At 45.5% G+C, this 16919-nt stretch overlaps 2 protein-coding genes across 11 annotated transcripts in view; both read right to left on the bottom strand.

Annotated features, from left to right (window-relative positions):
• The window catches only part of fry (FRY microtubule binding protein), a 433098-nt gene that overhangs the window by 84921 nt on the left and 331258 nt on the right, over positions 1 to 16919 (bottom strand). The window lies entirely within an intron of this gene.
• b3glct (beta 3-glucosyltransferase) overlaps positions 1 to 16919 on the bottom strand; it is a 90939-nt gene that overhangs the window by 8172 nt on the left and 65848 nt on the right. For both annotated transcript variants that reach the window (XM_033022869.1, XM_033022870.1), the window contains exon 12: positions 9874 to 9973. In XM_033022869.1, coding sequence (XP_032878760.1) covers positions 9874 to 9973 — 100 coding nt within the window. The remainder of the gene's footprint in view (positions 1 to 9873; positions 9974 to 16919) is intronic.

Below are 16919 nucleotides of genomic sequence, written 5' to 3'. Positions count from 1 at the left end.
TGTGCAGGGCAATTGTTTTTTACATGGAGGGTGATGGGGGCCTCGAACATGGTGCCAGGGGTGGTGATAGAGGCAGATACAAAAGTGGCGTTTAATGGTTTTTAGACAAGCTCATGGATATGCACAGTACAGAGGGATATGGATCATATCCAGGCAGATGAGATCAGTTTAACAAATATTGTGGGCCAAAGGGCCCTATCCTGTGCTGTACTGTTTCATTGTCACGTGTACCGAGGTGCAGTGAAAAGCTTTTTTGTTGCATGCTATCCAGTCAGTAGAAAGACTATATCAGTTGGGCCAAAGAGTCTGTTTCCGTGCTGTGTGACTCTGTGACTCTATACAGCACAGGTCCGTGTGGAATTAGATTATTACATTCTGCCAACTGGAAATAATAATCTATTTCTATCTGCTCCTTGCCCTCTAGTTGTTAGTCAGCTCTCTATCCATGCTAATATATCACCCTCAACATAGCGTGCCTTAAACCCTTTGTGAAAACATCAATCACTAGTTGCTCTTCATCAATCCCATTAAATACAGATTAAATAAACTAGAGGATTTGCCAAACATATTTCACTTCCATAAATTAAAATAGAAAATGCGGTAAATATTCAGCCTTTGGAGTATGTGTGGAGAAAGATGTGAGATTGTTATTTCCAATATCTGCTGCATTGTTTATTATTCTCTTTCATAAATCTATCTTTGCCACGTAATTGCATCTTGAATCTCCAACTTCTCCATTACATTTTTATTGATGGATTCTACCATTTCCCTAACATTTGGTTCCAGAATAACTTCACATCTGTCTCTTATTTTTATTCTTTCACTTTACATAAACAATAATAAACCTAAACCGTACCAAGTCGTGGTGCATTTAGTACCATCCAATGAATCACAGGTTAGCTGGGTGAATTTTGGAAGATCAAGGGGATGGCACACAGTGGCGCAGTGGGGAGAGTCGTTGCCCCACAGCACCAAAGACATAGAAACATAGAAACATAGAAATTAGGTGCAGGAGTAGGCCATTCGGCCCTTCGAGCCTGCACCGCCATTCAATATGATCATGGCTGATCATCCAACTCAGTATCCCGTACCTGCCTTCTCTCCATACCCTCTGATCCCCTTAGCCACAAGGGCCACATCTAACTCCCTCTTAAATATAGCCAATGAACTGGCCTCAACTACCCTCTGTGGCAGAGAGTTCCAGAGATTCACCACTCTCTGTGTGAAAAAAGTTCTTCTCATCTCGGTTTTAAAGGATTTCCCCCTTATCCTTAAGCTGTGACCCCTTGTCCTGGACTTCCCCAACATCGGGAGCAATCTTCCTGCATCTAGCCTGTCCAACCCCTTAAGAATTTTGTAAGTTTCTATAAGATCCCCTCTCAATCTCCTAAATTCTAGAGAGTATAAACCAAGTCTATCCAGTCTTTCTTCATAAGACAGTCCTGACATCCCAGGAATCAGTCTGGTGAACCTTCTCTGCACTCCCTCTATGGCAATAATGTCCTTCCTCAGATTTGGAGACCAAAACTGTACGCAATACTCCAGGTGTGGTCTCACCAAGACCCTGTACAACTGCAGTAGAACCTCCCTGCTCCTATACTCAAATCCTTTTGCTATGAAAGCTAACATACCATTCGCTTTCTTCACTGCCTGCTGCACCTGCATGCCCACTTTCAATGACTGGTGTACCATGACACCCAGGTCTCGCTGCATCTCCCCTTTTCCTAGTCGGCCACCATTTAGATAATAGTCTGCTTTCCTGCTTTTGCCACCAAAATGGATAACCTCACATTTATCCACATTATACTGCATCTGCCAAACATTTGCCCACTCACCCAGCCTATCCAAGTCACCTTGCAGTCTCCTAGCATCCTCCTCACAGCTAACACTGCCCCCCAGCTTAGTGTCATCCGCAAACTTCGAGATATTGCCTTCAATTCCCTCATCCAGATCATTAATATATATTGTAAATAGCTGGGGTCCCAGCACTGAGCCTTGCGGTACCCCACTAGTCACTGCCTGCCATTGTGAAAAGGACCCGGGCTCCATCCTGATCTTGGGTACTGTCTATGTGGAGTTCTCCCTGGTACCATGTGGGTTCCCTCCAGAAGTTCCAGTTTCCTCCCACGTCCCAAAGACGTGCAGGTTTGGAGGTTAATTGGCTTCTGTAAATTTGTTTTTAGTTTGTAGGGAATGGATGAGAAAGTGGGATTGCATAGAACTACAGTGAACAGGTGATCGATGGTTGGTGTTGACCCAATGTGCTGTGTCTCTAAACTAAACAATGTATTGAAACTTTGTCCCTAATATCATTAGGGGGGGGGGGGGGTGTCGTACCTTAGCCCATGGACTGCTCATTACTGCCCAAGCAGTAATACAAAACAAGGGTAATAAAAGCTGCCCTGACCATCACACCCACATCCCATAAATAAATGAATAGAAAACCCATTGGAATCGAACGATGAAACATCAATAATGATTACGAGAGAATCACATACTGTTTTCCTTGTTTTATAGTTTTGTCAATTAAGTGATGAGGGATGGATGTGATCTGCAGGAATCAACAATGTCAGTACAACAACATAAATAACGTGGCCTCCCACACTGCAAGCTGTGCCAGACATACACTCATGGAGTGCACGGCAAATATTCCGGCATATGGGCAGCAGGTGGCGCAGCGGGAGAGTTGCTGCCTTACAGCGCCAGAGGCCTGGAGTGCTGGTGTAACTCTACGCTTCAGGTGGCATCTCCATCCTATCCACAACTAAAGAGCAGTCCTGAGCTACTATCTACTTCATTAAAGACCCTTGCACTATCGTTAATCGGACTTTATCTTGCACTAAACGTTATTCCCTTTATCCTGCACCTGGACACAGTGGACAGCACGATTGTAATCATGTATAGTCTTTCTGCTGACTGGTTAGCACGCAATAAAAAACTTGTCACTGTACCTCAGTACAAGTGCAATAAACTAAACTAAGCTAAACTTTGGAGATGATGGATAGGTGCCTGATTGTATGGGGAGGAGGGTGAGAGAAAGCTGGAAGAGAGGAGAGGCAGGACAAAGTGCGGCAGGTAATAGGTGAACACGGGCGAGGGAGGGTTGTTGATAGGCAGATGGTTGGAGAAAGGCTAGAGATGAAAAAAAGGAGCGAGACAAAAGGATTGAAGAGTCACTAATTTTGAAGCCCAAGGAGGTGGGGAGAGTCTACCTCCTTTACTACTGCAGGGTGACCATTTCCAATAATAAATGATGCTTCTGGCAAATTCAATTCTGCCCCCTACGTACAATCATTCAAATTTGCTACGTCTTCTTAATACCGTTTTAAAACTAAAAGCAAAAATTCTGGATGACTTCCCCCCTGCTGTTGCCAAGGTCACTTTGGTAGTTTAACACCCAATGGTATGAACATTCAATTCACCAAATTTAGGTCATAAATCCTCTTCTCCCCCTCTCTCGTGCCTGTGCCCCTGATGCATATCATTTTTCCCACTATCCCGCCCCCTTTCTTCTCTCCCCCCCCCCCCAGGCTAGATGTTGGGGGAGTCCAGAACCAGGGGTCACAGTTTAGGAATAAGGGGTAGGCTAGTTAGGACTGATATGAGGAAAAACATTTTCACCCAGAGAGTTGTGAATCTGTGGAATTCTCTGCCACAAAAGGCAGTAGAGGCCAATTCACTGGATGTTTTCAAGAGAGTTAGATATAGCTCTTAGGGCTAACGGAATCAAGGGATATGGGGAAAAAGCAGGAACGGGGTACTGATTTTGGATGATCAGCTGGCTCGAAGGGCCGAATGGCCTACTCCTGCACTTATTTTCTATCTTTCTACGTATCCACCTATAACTCACCTATAACCCCCACCTTTCTTTTCCAGTTTTCTCTCCCACATTAGAATCAGTCTGCAGAAGAATCCCAACCCAAACCGTCACCTATCAGTTGTTGCCTGAGACAGAAACGTGAGGTGTACGGGGAAATGTGAGGTGTTGCATGTTGGGACATCTAACAAGGGCAGGACCTACACACTGAATGGTAGAGGTGGAAAAAAAGGAGCAAGACAAAAGGATTGAAGAGTCACGAATTGTGAAGCCCGAGAAGGTGGGGAGAGGCTACCTCTTGTACTTCTGCAGGGTGACCATTTCCAATAATAAATGATGCTCTGGCAAATTCAATTCTGCCCCCTACGTACAAACATTCAAATTTTCTACCTCTTCTTAATACTGTTTAAAAACTGAAAGCAAAAATTCTGGATGACTTTCCCCCTGCTGTTGCCAAGAGAGTGTTGTAGAGCAGAGGGATCTAGGAGTGCAGCTGCATGGTTCCTTGAAGGTCGAGTCGCAGGTAGATAAGGCGGTCAAAAAGGTTTTTGGCACATTGGCCTTCATCAGTCAGAGTATTATATAGAAGTTGGGAGGTCATTTTGCAGTTGTATATGATGTTGGTGAGACCGCATTTAGAGTATTGTGTTCAGTTCTGGGCACTATGTTACAGAAAAAATATTGTCAAGCTTGAAAGGGTTCAGAGAAGATTTACGAGGATGTTGCCAGGACTACAGAGGCTGAGCTAAAGGGAGAGGTTGAGTAGGCTGGGTCTCTATTCCTTGGAGCGCAGGAGGATGAGGGGTGATCTTATAGAGGTGAATAAGATCATGAGAGGAATAGATCAGGGAGATGCACATAATCGCTTGCCCAGAGTAGGAGAATCGAGGACCAGAGGACACAGGATTAAGGTAAAGGGGAAAAGATTTAATAGGAATCTGAGGGGTAACTTTTTCACACAAAGTGTGGTGGGTGTATGGAACAAGCTGCCAGAGGCTGGGACTATCCTAATGTTTAAGAACAGTTAGACAGGTACATGGATATGACAAGTTTGGAGGGATATGGACCAAGTGCAGGCACGTGGAACTAGTGTAGCTGGGATATTGTAGGCCAGTGAGGGCAAGTTGGGCCGAAGGACCTGTTTCCACACTGTATCACTCTATGACTCTGCTGAGTTACTCCAGCACTGTGTTTAGCTCAAGATTTCAGCATCCGCAGTTCCTTGTGTCTACAGTAAAATCAAGACACGCAAAATCGAAACTATGGTAAAATAAAATCCAGTTATTTTTACCCATAGCTTCCTGCTCGATCTACCAAAGGAGCAACTGAAAAGTGTGGCAAGAAACTATTTTTGAATGGACTTCCACTAATTCATCTTAATTTAAATGTTGTAGACAGGGCACCTTGGTCAGCATGGGCAAGTTGGGATGAAGGGCCTGATTCCAAGCTATTTGACTGGATGGAATGCTTTTAGAAAATGAAAAACAACAGGATATAAAGTCTCCAAACTCACTCTAAAGCTCCAGATTTAAAAAAAAGACAATTATCCTTCCTATAATGGTTTCACATTAAATGCTCTTTCCTCTTTGTATTTTTTATTAAGACTTTACATTACTTTTTTTTTAAATTTCTGCAGTTTGAACTTTCTAAATATTTTTACATCAGCAGAACTTTTTGCCTATCCTCTAGAATTCTTCTGCACTGGGGAATCTGTTCCATTCCAGATGGTTGTCACATAACAAGAAGCTTGCATTTTTAATTTAATGTTGAAAATAATTGAACTTTCTAGATCAGGCTCTCTGTGAAATAAACATGGAGTTTAATGAGTCATGTAATTAACTTGCAACTTGATGCACGAGCCCGATACGTGGTGAATGGCATACAAAACAGGACTACGGCATAATACAGGAATGTTTATGAAATGAAGTGTCATTTACTGTATAAGAGGCATAACTAGGGTAGCAGTCAGAACCTATCCCCTCAGGGTGGAGATGTACAACACTAGAGGGCATGGCTTTAAGGTGAGAGGGGCAAAGTTTAACGGAGATGCGTGTGGCAGAGAGTGCTGGGGGCCTGGAACACACTGCCTGGGGTGGTTATGGAGGTAGAACTCCACACAGACTGTACCCAAGGTCAGGATTGCACCCGGGCCTCTGGCACTGCGAGTCAGCGGCTCGACCAGCTGCACTCCTGAGCTGCCAGAACGTGCAAACTCCACACATTCAGTACCAGAGGTCAGGATCGAACCTGGGTCTCTGGCGCTGTAAGGAGGCAGCTCCACCAGCTGCACCGCTGAACTGCCAGAATGTGCAAACTCCACACAGACAGCACCCAAGGTCAGGATGGCATCAGCTCTACCAGCTGTGCCAATTTTTCAAATTGACATTTCAACTTGAAAAGTTTAGAATGCAGCTTGCAAATCTCAAAAAATAGTGATGTTTGAAGAGCGTTTTGTGGATACACCCATCTGAATGGAACAGATTCTCATACAGCACGGCAGCATTATTCTAAGTGAAATTTGGGGTGGCACGGTGGCGCAACGGCAGGGTTTCGATCCTGATCACAGGTGCTGTTTGTATGGAGTTTGTACGTTCTCCCTGTGACCGTGTGGGTTTCTTCCCACATCCCAAAGATGTGTGGGCTTGTAGGCTAATTGGCTTCTGTAAATTGCCCCTAGTGTGTAGGGAGTGGATGAGAAAGTGGGATAACAGAACTATGTGAGCGAACTCGGTGGGCCAAAATGTGTATCTCTAAACTAAACTAAAGCATGGTCAGTTTCATCTTTCATTATGAGCTGTTTTCATTTTGAGTTCTCAAAATGTCATTTTAAATTCTGTTTATTTCCTGGTGGTTTTGATGTCCTCTGGCAGGACATGACTTGGTGAGGAGGATAGCAAGCACTTTTAAGGCTGTTTTTCATTTAAAATAATTTCAGCTTTATTGAAGTGTTTACATAGTAACAGTAAGTGCCTCTTATTTACAGATAATACTTTAATAGCAATGACCTCGGGGAGTGTATCAACTTAAAGAGTATTTTGTACCGTGGATTTGCATTGTCTGAGAATGAAGACTGGATTTCATATTTCTTTAGACTTTAGAGATGCAACGCGGAAACAGGCCCCTTGACCCACCGAGTCCATGCAGACCAGTGATCATCCCGTACACTAGCACTATCCTACACACATTTCATTACAATCATTTCTTCCATTGTTCCCATTTACTCTAAAGTTGATTTAGTTCTGCTTGTGCTGCAGCAGATGGGAGATTTGCTTTGGAATCATCCAGGAACCTATCCTTTACTGTGTTAGCCCAGGCCCAAAGCCACCCAGTAACTCATACTAATGTTGCCAAGCAGCTTGCTAGAGGTCTGGACACAAAGCAAGGCCAGGAAGATGCATCATGTTCCTATCACCATTACAGGGAGGATAGAATTCTCCCATTTTAAGTAACTACAAAATCTTCCCCCTCTCCCTTCTTCCCCCGTAAACCTCAAATGCACCATCAGACGCATGAACAGTTTATTCCCCTCTATTATCAGGTTTCTGAATGGTCCTTCCATAAGCTCGGATACTGTCCAATTCATCTCTACCCCATTGTGGACATTGGACTTTGTCTGTGGAACTGATGCGCTACAATGCTGAGAACTATATTCTGCTCTCTGTACGTTCTCCTTCGCTCTGCCTATTGTACTTGAGTTTGGCTTGATTGTATTTATGCTATAGAGGTTCACCACCAATTTTCCGGCACCATTAGTTCCAGAGCCTTGCCCTATTATCCGACAAAGGTCACAGCCCTGGGGGGCCGAGATACTGACTGCGGAAGTCGGTTTTGGGAACAGATCTGCCATCTCCAGCCGGGCCGGAGTTCCAGTGCCCCAGCCGCAGGGCATAAATTCGACCGATCAATTGGCCTCACCTGGCCTCAGTGCCACATTTTCTGGGGGGACTTCCGGGGGGCATTTCAAGGCCACTTTCGTAATTTTGCCGGATTAAAGCCGACCACCAGTTGGGTGGGGGTGGTGGACTTGTATATGATTCGAATGGATAGCAGCAAAACAAAGCTTTTCACTGTACCTCGGTACACATAACAATAATAAACCTAAACCCATTCACACTAGTTTTGTATTCTTTCTCATTTGCAAACTTGTCATTTGTCCCGCATGTCAATCTTTTCATGATTATATTCTCCTCCCCTTTGAATTTCCTTTATGTTTCACTGCAACACAAGTACATTTTGAGTCGATACCAATGACTATTCCCACATTTGCATTCACTCCATACAATGCCAGGAGCAGCTTCACGTTTCTGATTCTTCAGCCTCACCAACCAATCATCGAAACAGCCTGAAGAAGGGTCCAGAACCAAAGCGTCACCTATCCATGTTACTCCAGCACGTGTTCCTTCTTGGTAAACCAGCATCTGCAGTCCTTGTTTCCATAATCATGGAAACCTTTGCTTATATTTCAAGAGTACACTTCAAAGATATGTTTTCATAAAAATCTGTTCTCTGAAATGTTCTGCAAGACAGGTTTTCCCTGTATTGCTACAGATATTAGAATATCGTTAATTCATTCCATCGCCTAAATAGAGTATATCATGCTAATTGATATAGTCATTTACTAATTAGTTTCACACGCTGTTCCAGTCACATCTCTCTTATCTGAAGCAGACAAACACTCATCCCCATAAACCAAAATGCTGGAGGAACTTAGCTGCTCAGGTGACATGTGTAGGAAGGAACAGCATATGCAGATTTACACTGAAGATAGACACAAAATGTTGGAGTAACTCAGAGGGACAGGTAGCATCTCTGGATAGAAGGTCTCAACCCGAGTCATCCCCATTACTTCTATCTAGAGATGCTGCCTATCCCGCTGTGATACTCCAGCATTTTGTATCCGAAACGTCGTCTGTCCATTCCTTCCGCAGATGCCTGACCCACTGGTGCTCTTCCTGCATTGTTCTTTAGCTTAGGATTCCAGCACCTGCAATTCCCTCTCTTGCTCATAGGCACCTTGACATGCTCTTGGTACTGTTTTGAACACTGTTTGCCAAAAATGATTATACACTTTAACGATGGCTCTCCACTCTGTAATCCTTACATAACTTTGCAGCACAGGGAGTCTTATTAACAGAACGAAAATACAACCTTAGCATATGGGAAAGAAAATACAAAATAAACTGGACTGGTGCTTGGATGACAAAGGTTTAGAGGGATCTGGACCAAACACGGGTGGGTGGAATTAGTGTAGATGGGCATCTTGGGCAGCATGGGAAGGTTGGGCTGAAGGGCCTGTTCGTGCTGGATGACTCTATGACCCTAATCTCACAATCGATGCCCTAAAACTGTTTTTGAGGCACTTGATCAATCTTGTACGGTTATTGATGTTGTTCTTCCAAAAGTGCCCATTGCAGAGCAGAATAAATAAAATTAGATAGAGATGAGCCCTGGAACATTGAGGATAGCACAGCGGTGCAGTGGGTAGAACTACTGCCTTGCAGCATCAAAGACACGGGTTTAATTCTGAACTCCAGTGCCATCTTTATGGAGTTTGCATGTTCTCCATGTGACCGCATGTGTTTCCTCCCACATCCCAAAGACGTACGAGATTTTAGGTTAATTGGTCTCTGTAAAATTGCCCTGCTGTGTAGGGAATGGATGAGAAAGTGGGATAACATAGAACTATTGTGAACGGGTGATCGATGGTCCTTGGACTCAGTGGGCCAGTTTCCATGCTGCATTTTTCAATCAATCAATCAAATACAATGATAAGAACAAAGGATAGGAACAGACCCATACACGAAAGATCTGAAAGGAAGACAAAATGGTTGCAAGTTGAATTACCTTTAATATTTAGCTCCAGTTAACAAATAAACTACTTTTCCAATAAATCTTGCAATATTTTACTCCAAGGAACTATCTCCCACAGCTTGTTCGGGCATTATCTAAGTATTCTGAAGCACACATATACTGTAACACTGAATAGTTTATGCAGCCAAAATATGGCACAAATACATGTAACCAGTAGGGAAATTATTTTAATCTTGTCACATTACCTTATCAAAGTGTCATCATCCACAATCATAAGCCAGGGAACCTCAGGAACAGCATTACTAACAAATCGTTTAAGAATTGCAAATGTTTTGCCACAGTGCCCTGAAAAATACACAAGAAAATAAGTCTAAACTTTGTTAAAATAGCAGATCCAATTTTCTGTGGTAGCTTGTTTGACGAAAATGGTAGAACATATGAATTACACTGGGGTGGCACAGTGGCAGAGTTGCTGCCTTACAGCACCAGGGACCCGGGTTCGATCATGACTACGGAAGCTGTATGTACGGAGTTTGTACATTCTCCCTATGACTGCGTGGATTTTCTCCGGGTGATCCGGTTTCCACCCACAATCCACTAATGCAATCATCAAGAAAGCTCATCAGTGCCTCTACTTCCTGAGAAGGCTATGGAGAGTCGGTTTGTCAAGGAGGACTCTCTCTAACTTCTACAGGTGCACAGTAGAGAGCATGCTGACCGGTTGCATCGTGGCTTGGTTCGGCAACTTGAGCGCCCTGGAGAGGAAAAGACTACAAAAAGTAATAAACACTGCCCAGTCCATCATTGGCTCTGACCTCCCTTCCATCGAGGGGATTTATCGCAGTCGCTGCCTCAAAAAGGCTGGAAGTATCATCAAAGACCCACACCATCCTGGCCACACACTCATCTCCCTGCTACCTTCAGGTAGAAGGTACAGGAGCCTGAAGACTGCAACAACCAGGTTCAGGACTTCCCCACAGCCTTCAGGCTATTAAACCTGGCTCGGACAAAACTTTGATTTTACTTCGGAGTCACGTGAGTGACTACGTGAAGAGCCCGCTCAGCACGCATGCGCGGCATTGCGTTCAGCAGTGCAACAGCGGCCGCATCGGGAGTCAGGCGCTCCCGCTACAGGGTGAAAGAACGGACCGTCAGGTAAGTACCCTGAGGTCGGGTTTCTTTCACAGGAGAGCCTTCTGCTTTGTTTCACAGGCAGAAAACAAAGGCTCTTGAACAAACCTGTCCCCCGCTCGACTCCAACGGAGGAGCGTTCCATCTGGGGGGGGGGCAGCAACAGGCGGTAGGACCGCTTACCGGGCGCTCCGCCATCCCCGACACCGTGCCGAGCCCAGACCCGCTAGCGCCTGAGCAGCGGGCTGGATGTAAAGCTACCGAAGAAGCGTCCGGCCGGTGGCTTCCGACTTGTTGGACGGGGACGTCTCTCCACCCGCACGGGGGAGAGACAGCCGCCTGAGCCGCTTGGAGCAGCTCCTGGAGCAGGTGCTCCAGCGAGACGCGCTGCGTGAGGGGCGCTCTCGCAGGGGGAGTTCAGGCATTCCCTCCACAGTGCCTTGTGCACTGGCCATCGCTTCCTCCTTACCCAAGGGTAGCTTTGGTGACCAGGACTGGGCTGGTCAGGAAGAGGGGACGCTGGCTGAAGAAGTCGGGAGTATGCAAGGGGTGCAGGACCAGGAAGAGCTGCTAGGTGTGGTGGACCGCTACGTGGCAGCCCCACGTGCAGGAAGGCCATTAGAGCCTAAACTAGCGGCCAGCATCAACCACCTCCCCAACAGGCCCCTCCAGGAGCAGGTGGTTAATGAGGCCTTAAAAATGAACACAGCTCCAGAAAATTGTGAGTCCCTCAAAGTGCCGGCTGTCAACAGCCAAATCTGGGGGCACATCGGGACAAATATTCAGAACCAGGAGCTGATACTGCAGCGGATCCTCAGGCTCCTGACGTCAGCCATCACATCATTGCTCGTTCTGTGGACAATACGGAGATGACCACAAACCAACAAGACACTCTCGCACTGTTGTACAAACACGCAGTTCGAGATAAATAACCTCCGTAAATAAATCATAAGACCTGCCCTAAATCCAAAATTCGCGGGGTTGTGCAAAACCACAGCCACTGAGTCAGACACACTGCTCTTTGGCAAAAAACCTCACGAAAAAAGTAAAATATGGAAGAGGCCTCTAAAACTTTTGGTCTCATGAAGGCAGGCCCCGGTACGAGCAAACCCAAAACAACAATACCCAAGCGGCAGCACCCCATCGCGTCCACCAGTCGACGTCTACCATATGGGACTGGTGAAAGCTCGGGGTCCGCATTTTATCACCCGAAGTCTTTTTTAGACCAAGGCCCAGAGCGGACCCCATGGAAAATGCGCCACCCCCCAACGTCACCGCCACGTCAGACAACGCGCAAGACTCGCTGGTCTAGGAAGAGACAGAAGAAACACCCATAACCATGGAGGTAGGTGGGTCTGGTTCCTACCAGCATATAGAAAATATGGGCGCAATACTAACAGGGGGGAAGTTATACCTGTTTAAGGAAGCATGGGAGTCTATCACGAGTGACAAGTATATACTCAATAGCATTAGTGAATACAAAATACAATTTATACTAGAAAAATTGCCACCAGTTCAACGTTCTCCCCAGAGGGTCGTTTCCCTCTCCGTTAAAGAGAAACGAGAGGGACAAGCTGAACTGGTGAGACTAATCACAAAGGGTATCATGGGAAAAAACAAAAACATGAACCCTTGGAATTTGTGTCAAATATATTCACTAAAACTAAAGAAGATGGTGGGTGTCGCATCATCATTATTGACTTAACTTCACTAAATATGTTTTGTTAAGTATGTACATTTCAAAATGGAAACGTTTGTTACTGCCAAACAACTGATTTCCAAAGGATACTTCATGGCAAGCATTGACCTCAAAGATGCTTACTATTCAGTACCCATTCACAAGGATCATCGCAGATACCTGAAATTTACCTGGATGGGGCAGCTATGGCAGTTTAAAGCATTACCCGATGGGTTAACATCAGCCCCAAGATTGTTCACCAAGATACTAAAACCAGCCCTGGCAATATTAATAAGACAAAAACATATGGTCATGGCATATCTTGATGATATCTTAATAGTAGGCAAGACCATGGAATTGGCATGTCAGCTGTGTCAGCTACCAAACAGTTGTTCGAAACCTTGGGATTTGTCTTACATCCAGATAAATCTAAGTTGAAGCCATCCACAGCCATGGACTACTTGGGCTTCACAATTAACTCAGCCCACATGTCTGTGACTTTGCCAAAAGACAAAACAACTGAATTGGCACAATCATGCAACAATTTAATGGTCAACGAGCGACCAACTATTCGACAAGTAGCAAGAGTAATTGGGGAAATGGTAGCAGCATTTCCGGCTACACAATTTGGACCTTTGCACTATCAAAACTTACAAAGAGCAAAGGTACAGGCACTAAAACGACATGCAGGTCATGACCGGATCATGAAATTACCCACTGAAGCAATATCAGAACTACAGTGGTGGGCAGAAAACGCTTGGCATAGTTTCAGCCCTATCATCATCATTAACCCTACTTTAGCTATCCAAACAGATGCCAGTACTCAAGGCTGGGGAGCGACTAACTCCATATCCAGCACAGGTGGTAGATGGACTTACCTAGAGTCATCATTACTACTTACACTGGACATTAACTATCTAGAGATGTTGGGTGCCTTTTATGGTTTAAAAGCATATGCATCGAATATGCATCACTTGCATGTACGGTTACAAATAGACAATACTACAGTGGTGGCCTATGTTAACCATATGGGCGGCATAAAATCGATATCATGCAACAATTGGTCAACACAATTTGGCAATGGTGTGTCAAAAGACATATTTGGCTATCAGCAACTTACCTGCCAGGTAAGCTAAATACAGTGGCAGACACCAGGTCACGCAAATTTAATGACAACACCGAATGGATGTTAAACCCCAAAGTGTTTGCAAAGATTATTAAACAAAATGGCATGCCAGATATCGACTTATTTGCATTAAGGCTAAATCACCAGGTACCTATCTATGTCGCTTGGGAACCAGACCCTGAGGCAGCAGCGGTAGATGCGTTCGCGCTGGATTGGGGAAATTTCTTCTTCTATGCATTTCTTCCCTTCTGCCTCATCAGCCGTGTACTATGCACAATACAAATGGACTCTGCTTCAGGTATTTTGATAGTACCCGACTGGCCTACACAGCCATGGTTCCCATTACTCCACGACATTCCTCCGAACATCCACAAGAAAACAGTACTTGTCCAGCATCAAAAAATGGGAGAAGTACTGCTTGGATACAGGGACCACCTACTCAACCGCTACAGTTACCAACGTACTGGAATTCCTGGCGAACCTTCACCACGATGAAGGACTCGGTCACTACACCTATTGCGACTGGACAGCATGCTCACAGCTCCAGACCAGATCTCTGTCATTATCCAGGGACTGATCAAACAGAGTAGACCAGGAACACCTAATTCAGTCGTGGAATTCCGGGCTTACCCGCCAGAACCACGGTTATGTGCCATGACCCACCTACTGTCCTACATAGACACAACCCAAAAATATTCGAGGGAGTGAAAAAGCCTTATGGGTCAGTCATAAAAAACCTTATGGTCGGGTGACGAGCCAACCCATTTCGAGATGGCTCAAGCAGGTGCTAAAAGCTGCTGGGATAAACACTAACATGTACAAATCTCACTCCACCAGGGCAGCATCCAAGTCGACGGCCAAAAGAATGGACGTGCCTATAGACCACATCCTGGCTACAGCAGGATGGTCGGGGGAAAGAACGTTCAGAACTTTTTATAATAAGCCGTTGGCAAAACCTGCTTTATTTGCAGATTTTTTTTTACAGACTGCAAATATTTAATTTAAGCCCGGGGGAGCAATTTAATTTCTTTGTTGTTATTGTTAAAAAATACCATTGTGTTCATTACGATAACACACTTCCTCCCTCAAGGACTTCGGCAGTGTGTGAAGTAATAACTGTTACACGGATTGAAATCACAGAGCTTTAAAATCTTCACGTAGTCACTCAGGTGACTCCGAAGTAAAATAGTAAGATTAAACGAGAACATCCACAAAAAACAGTACTTGTCCAGCATCAAAAAATGGGAGAAGTACTGCTTGGATACAGGGACCACCTACTCAACCGCTACAGTTACCAACGTACTGGAATTCCTGGCGAACCTTCACCACGATGAAGGGTCCAGTCACTACACCTATTGCGACTGGACAGCATGCTCACAGCTCCAGACCAGATCTCTGTCATTATCCAGGGACTGATCAAACAGAGCAGACCAGGAACACCTAATCCAGTCGTGGAATTCCGGGCTTACCCGCCAGAACCACGGTTATGTGCCATGACCCACCTACTGTCCTACATAGACACAACCAAAAATATTCGAGGGAGTGAAAAAGCCTTATGGGTCAGTCATAAAAACCTTATGGTCGGGTGACGAGCCAAACCATTTCCAGATGGCTCAAGCAGGTGCTAAAATCGGCAGTGGCACAGATGCTGTTTTTGTGAAATTTGCATGTTCTCCCTGTGACTGTGTGGGCTTTCTCTGGGTGCTCCAGTTTCCCCCCATTTCCCAAAGACGGGCGGGTTTGTAGGTTAATTGGCCCTTGTAAATTGTCTTTAGTGCGTAGGGAGAGGATAATAAAGAGGGATAACGTAGAACTAGTGTGAACTGGAGATAGATGGTCGGCTTGACCTCAGTAGGCCGAAGGGCCTGTTTCCACGCTGTATCTCTAAACTAGATTAAGCGTGCCTGGCACAACTCCTGCAAACTTTGTCTCTCTCACCTTAAAGAGAATGGAGCAGCTGGGCTTGTACACTCTGGAGTTTAGAAGGATGAGAGGGCATCTCATTGAAACATATAAGATTGTTAAGGGTTTGGACACGCTAGAGGCAGGAAACATGTTCCCGATGTTGGGGGAGTCCAGAACCAGGGGCCACAGTTTAAGAATAAGGAGTAAGCCATTTAGAACGGAGACAAGGAAACACTTTTTCTCACAGGTGAGTCTGTGGAATTCTCTGCCTCAGAGGGCGGTGGAGGCGGGTTCTCTGCATGCTTTCAAGAGAGAGCTAGATAGGGCTCTTAAAAATAGCGGAGTCAGGGGATATGGGGAGAAGGCAGGAACGGGGTACTGATTGGGGATGATCAGCCATGATCACATTGAATGGCGGTGCTGGCTCGAAGGGCCGAATGGCCTACTCCTGCACCTATTGTCTATTCCAACACTATCTTACACATTAGGGACAATTTACAAATTTACCGAAGCCAATTTTCCCACAGACCTGTACGTCTTTGGGATGTGGAATTAAACAGGAACACCCGGAGTAAACTCATGTGGTCACAGGGAGAACATATAAATTCTGTACAGGCAGCACCCATAGTCAGGATCCAATCTGGGTCTCTGCCGCTGTAAGACAGCAATTCTACCGCTGCGTTACTGTGCCGTCCTTAAGTCTCAGTGTGACTGGACTGTTTCCTGCTTCCCACACCATCACCCATGAAAACATATTACCTCTTTCCTTTACCTCCTTCATCAAGACTGTCACCTTAACTCCTCTTGTGAGCTACCCTACGTGCCAGCTTAAAGCAGGCTCCCTTTTAGTGCCAGAAATAAGGATTATTTCATCCATAGCTGTTGCCAAGAAACTGTGCTGTCGGTGCCAAAATCATAATTAGCAGAAGGACCTAAATTAGTGTAACATCCGATCCAAACAAGAAGTGCAGATTAAAATGTGCAGTGTCAACTGTGTGCAAATGCAACACACGTCACAATTTAGTCATTGTGGGGAAAACATTTTCAATCTGGTGGTAAGTGGGGTAAACTGCGTGGAAGGTCACACCCCGGCAGCAGGCCTGACTCGTCCGCCGCGGATCCCAGAACCCGCCCGGAGAGGGAAGCTGCCGAGCCCGGACCCTGCTCATACCCAAGGACAATGGAGGAGGGCTGAGGGAGTCAGCGATGTCACCAGACACTGGACAAAGGGACAGTAAGAAGAACCGGGCACTTACCATCAAGCTCGGCTGAGGGAGGCTCCCCCGGGGCACAAAGGCTGACAGTGGCCGGGCGAGGACAGGGATGACGGTTCGCGGGACGGAGGCGACGGCTGCAACGGGCCTTTATTGCTAGCTGTAACTAGGACTGTGAAAATGGCACCAAATCCTGGCAACTCTTATTTATGGACCTAATGGGTTGTTTCTATGGAC

This window comes from Amblyraja radiata, chromosome 6 (assembly GCF_010909765.2).
Source record: "Amblyraja radiata isolate CabotCenter1 chromosome 6, sAmbRad1.1.pri, whole genome shotgun sequence".
Lineage (NCBI taxonomy): Eukaryota > Metazoa > Chordata > Chondrichthyes > Rajiformes > Rajidae > Amblyraja > Amblyraja radiata.
This window is presented reverse-complemented; position numbering and strand designations above follow the sequence as displayed.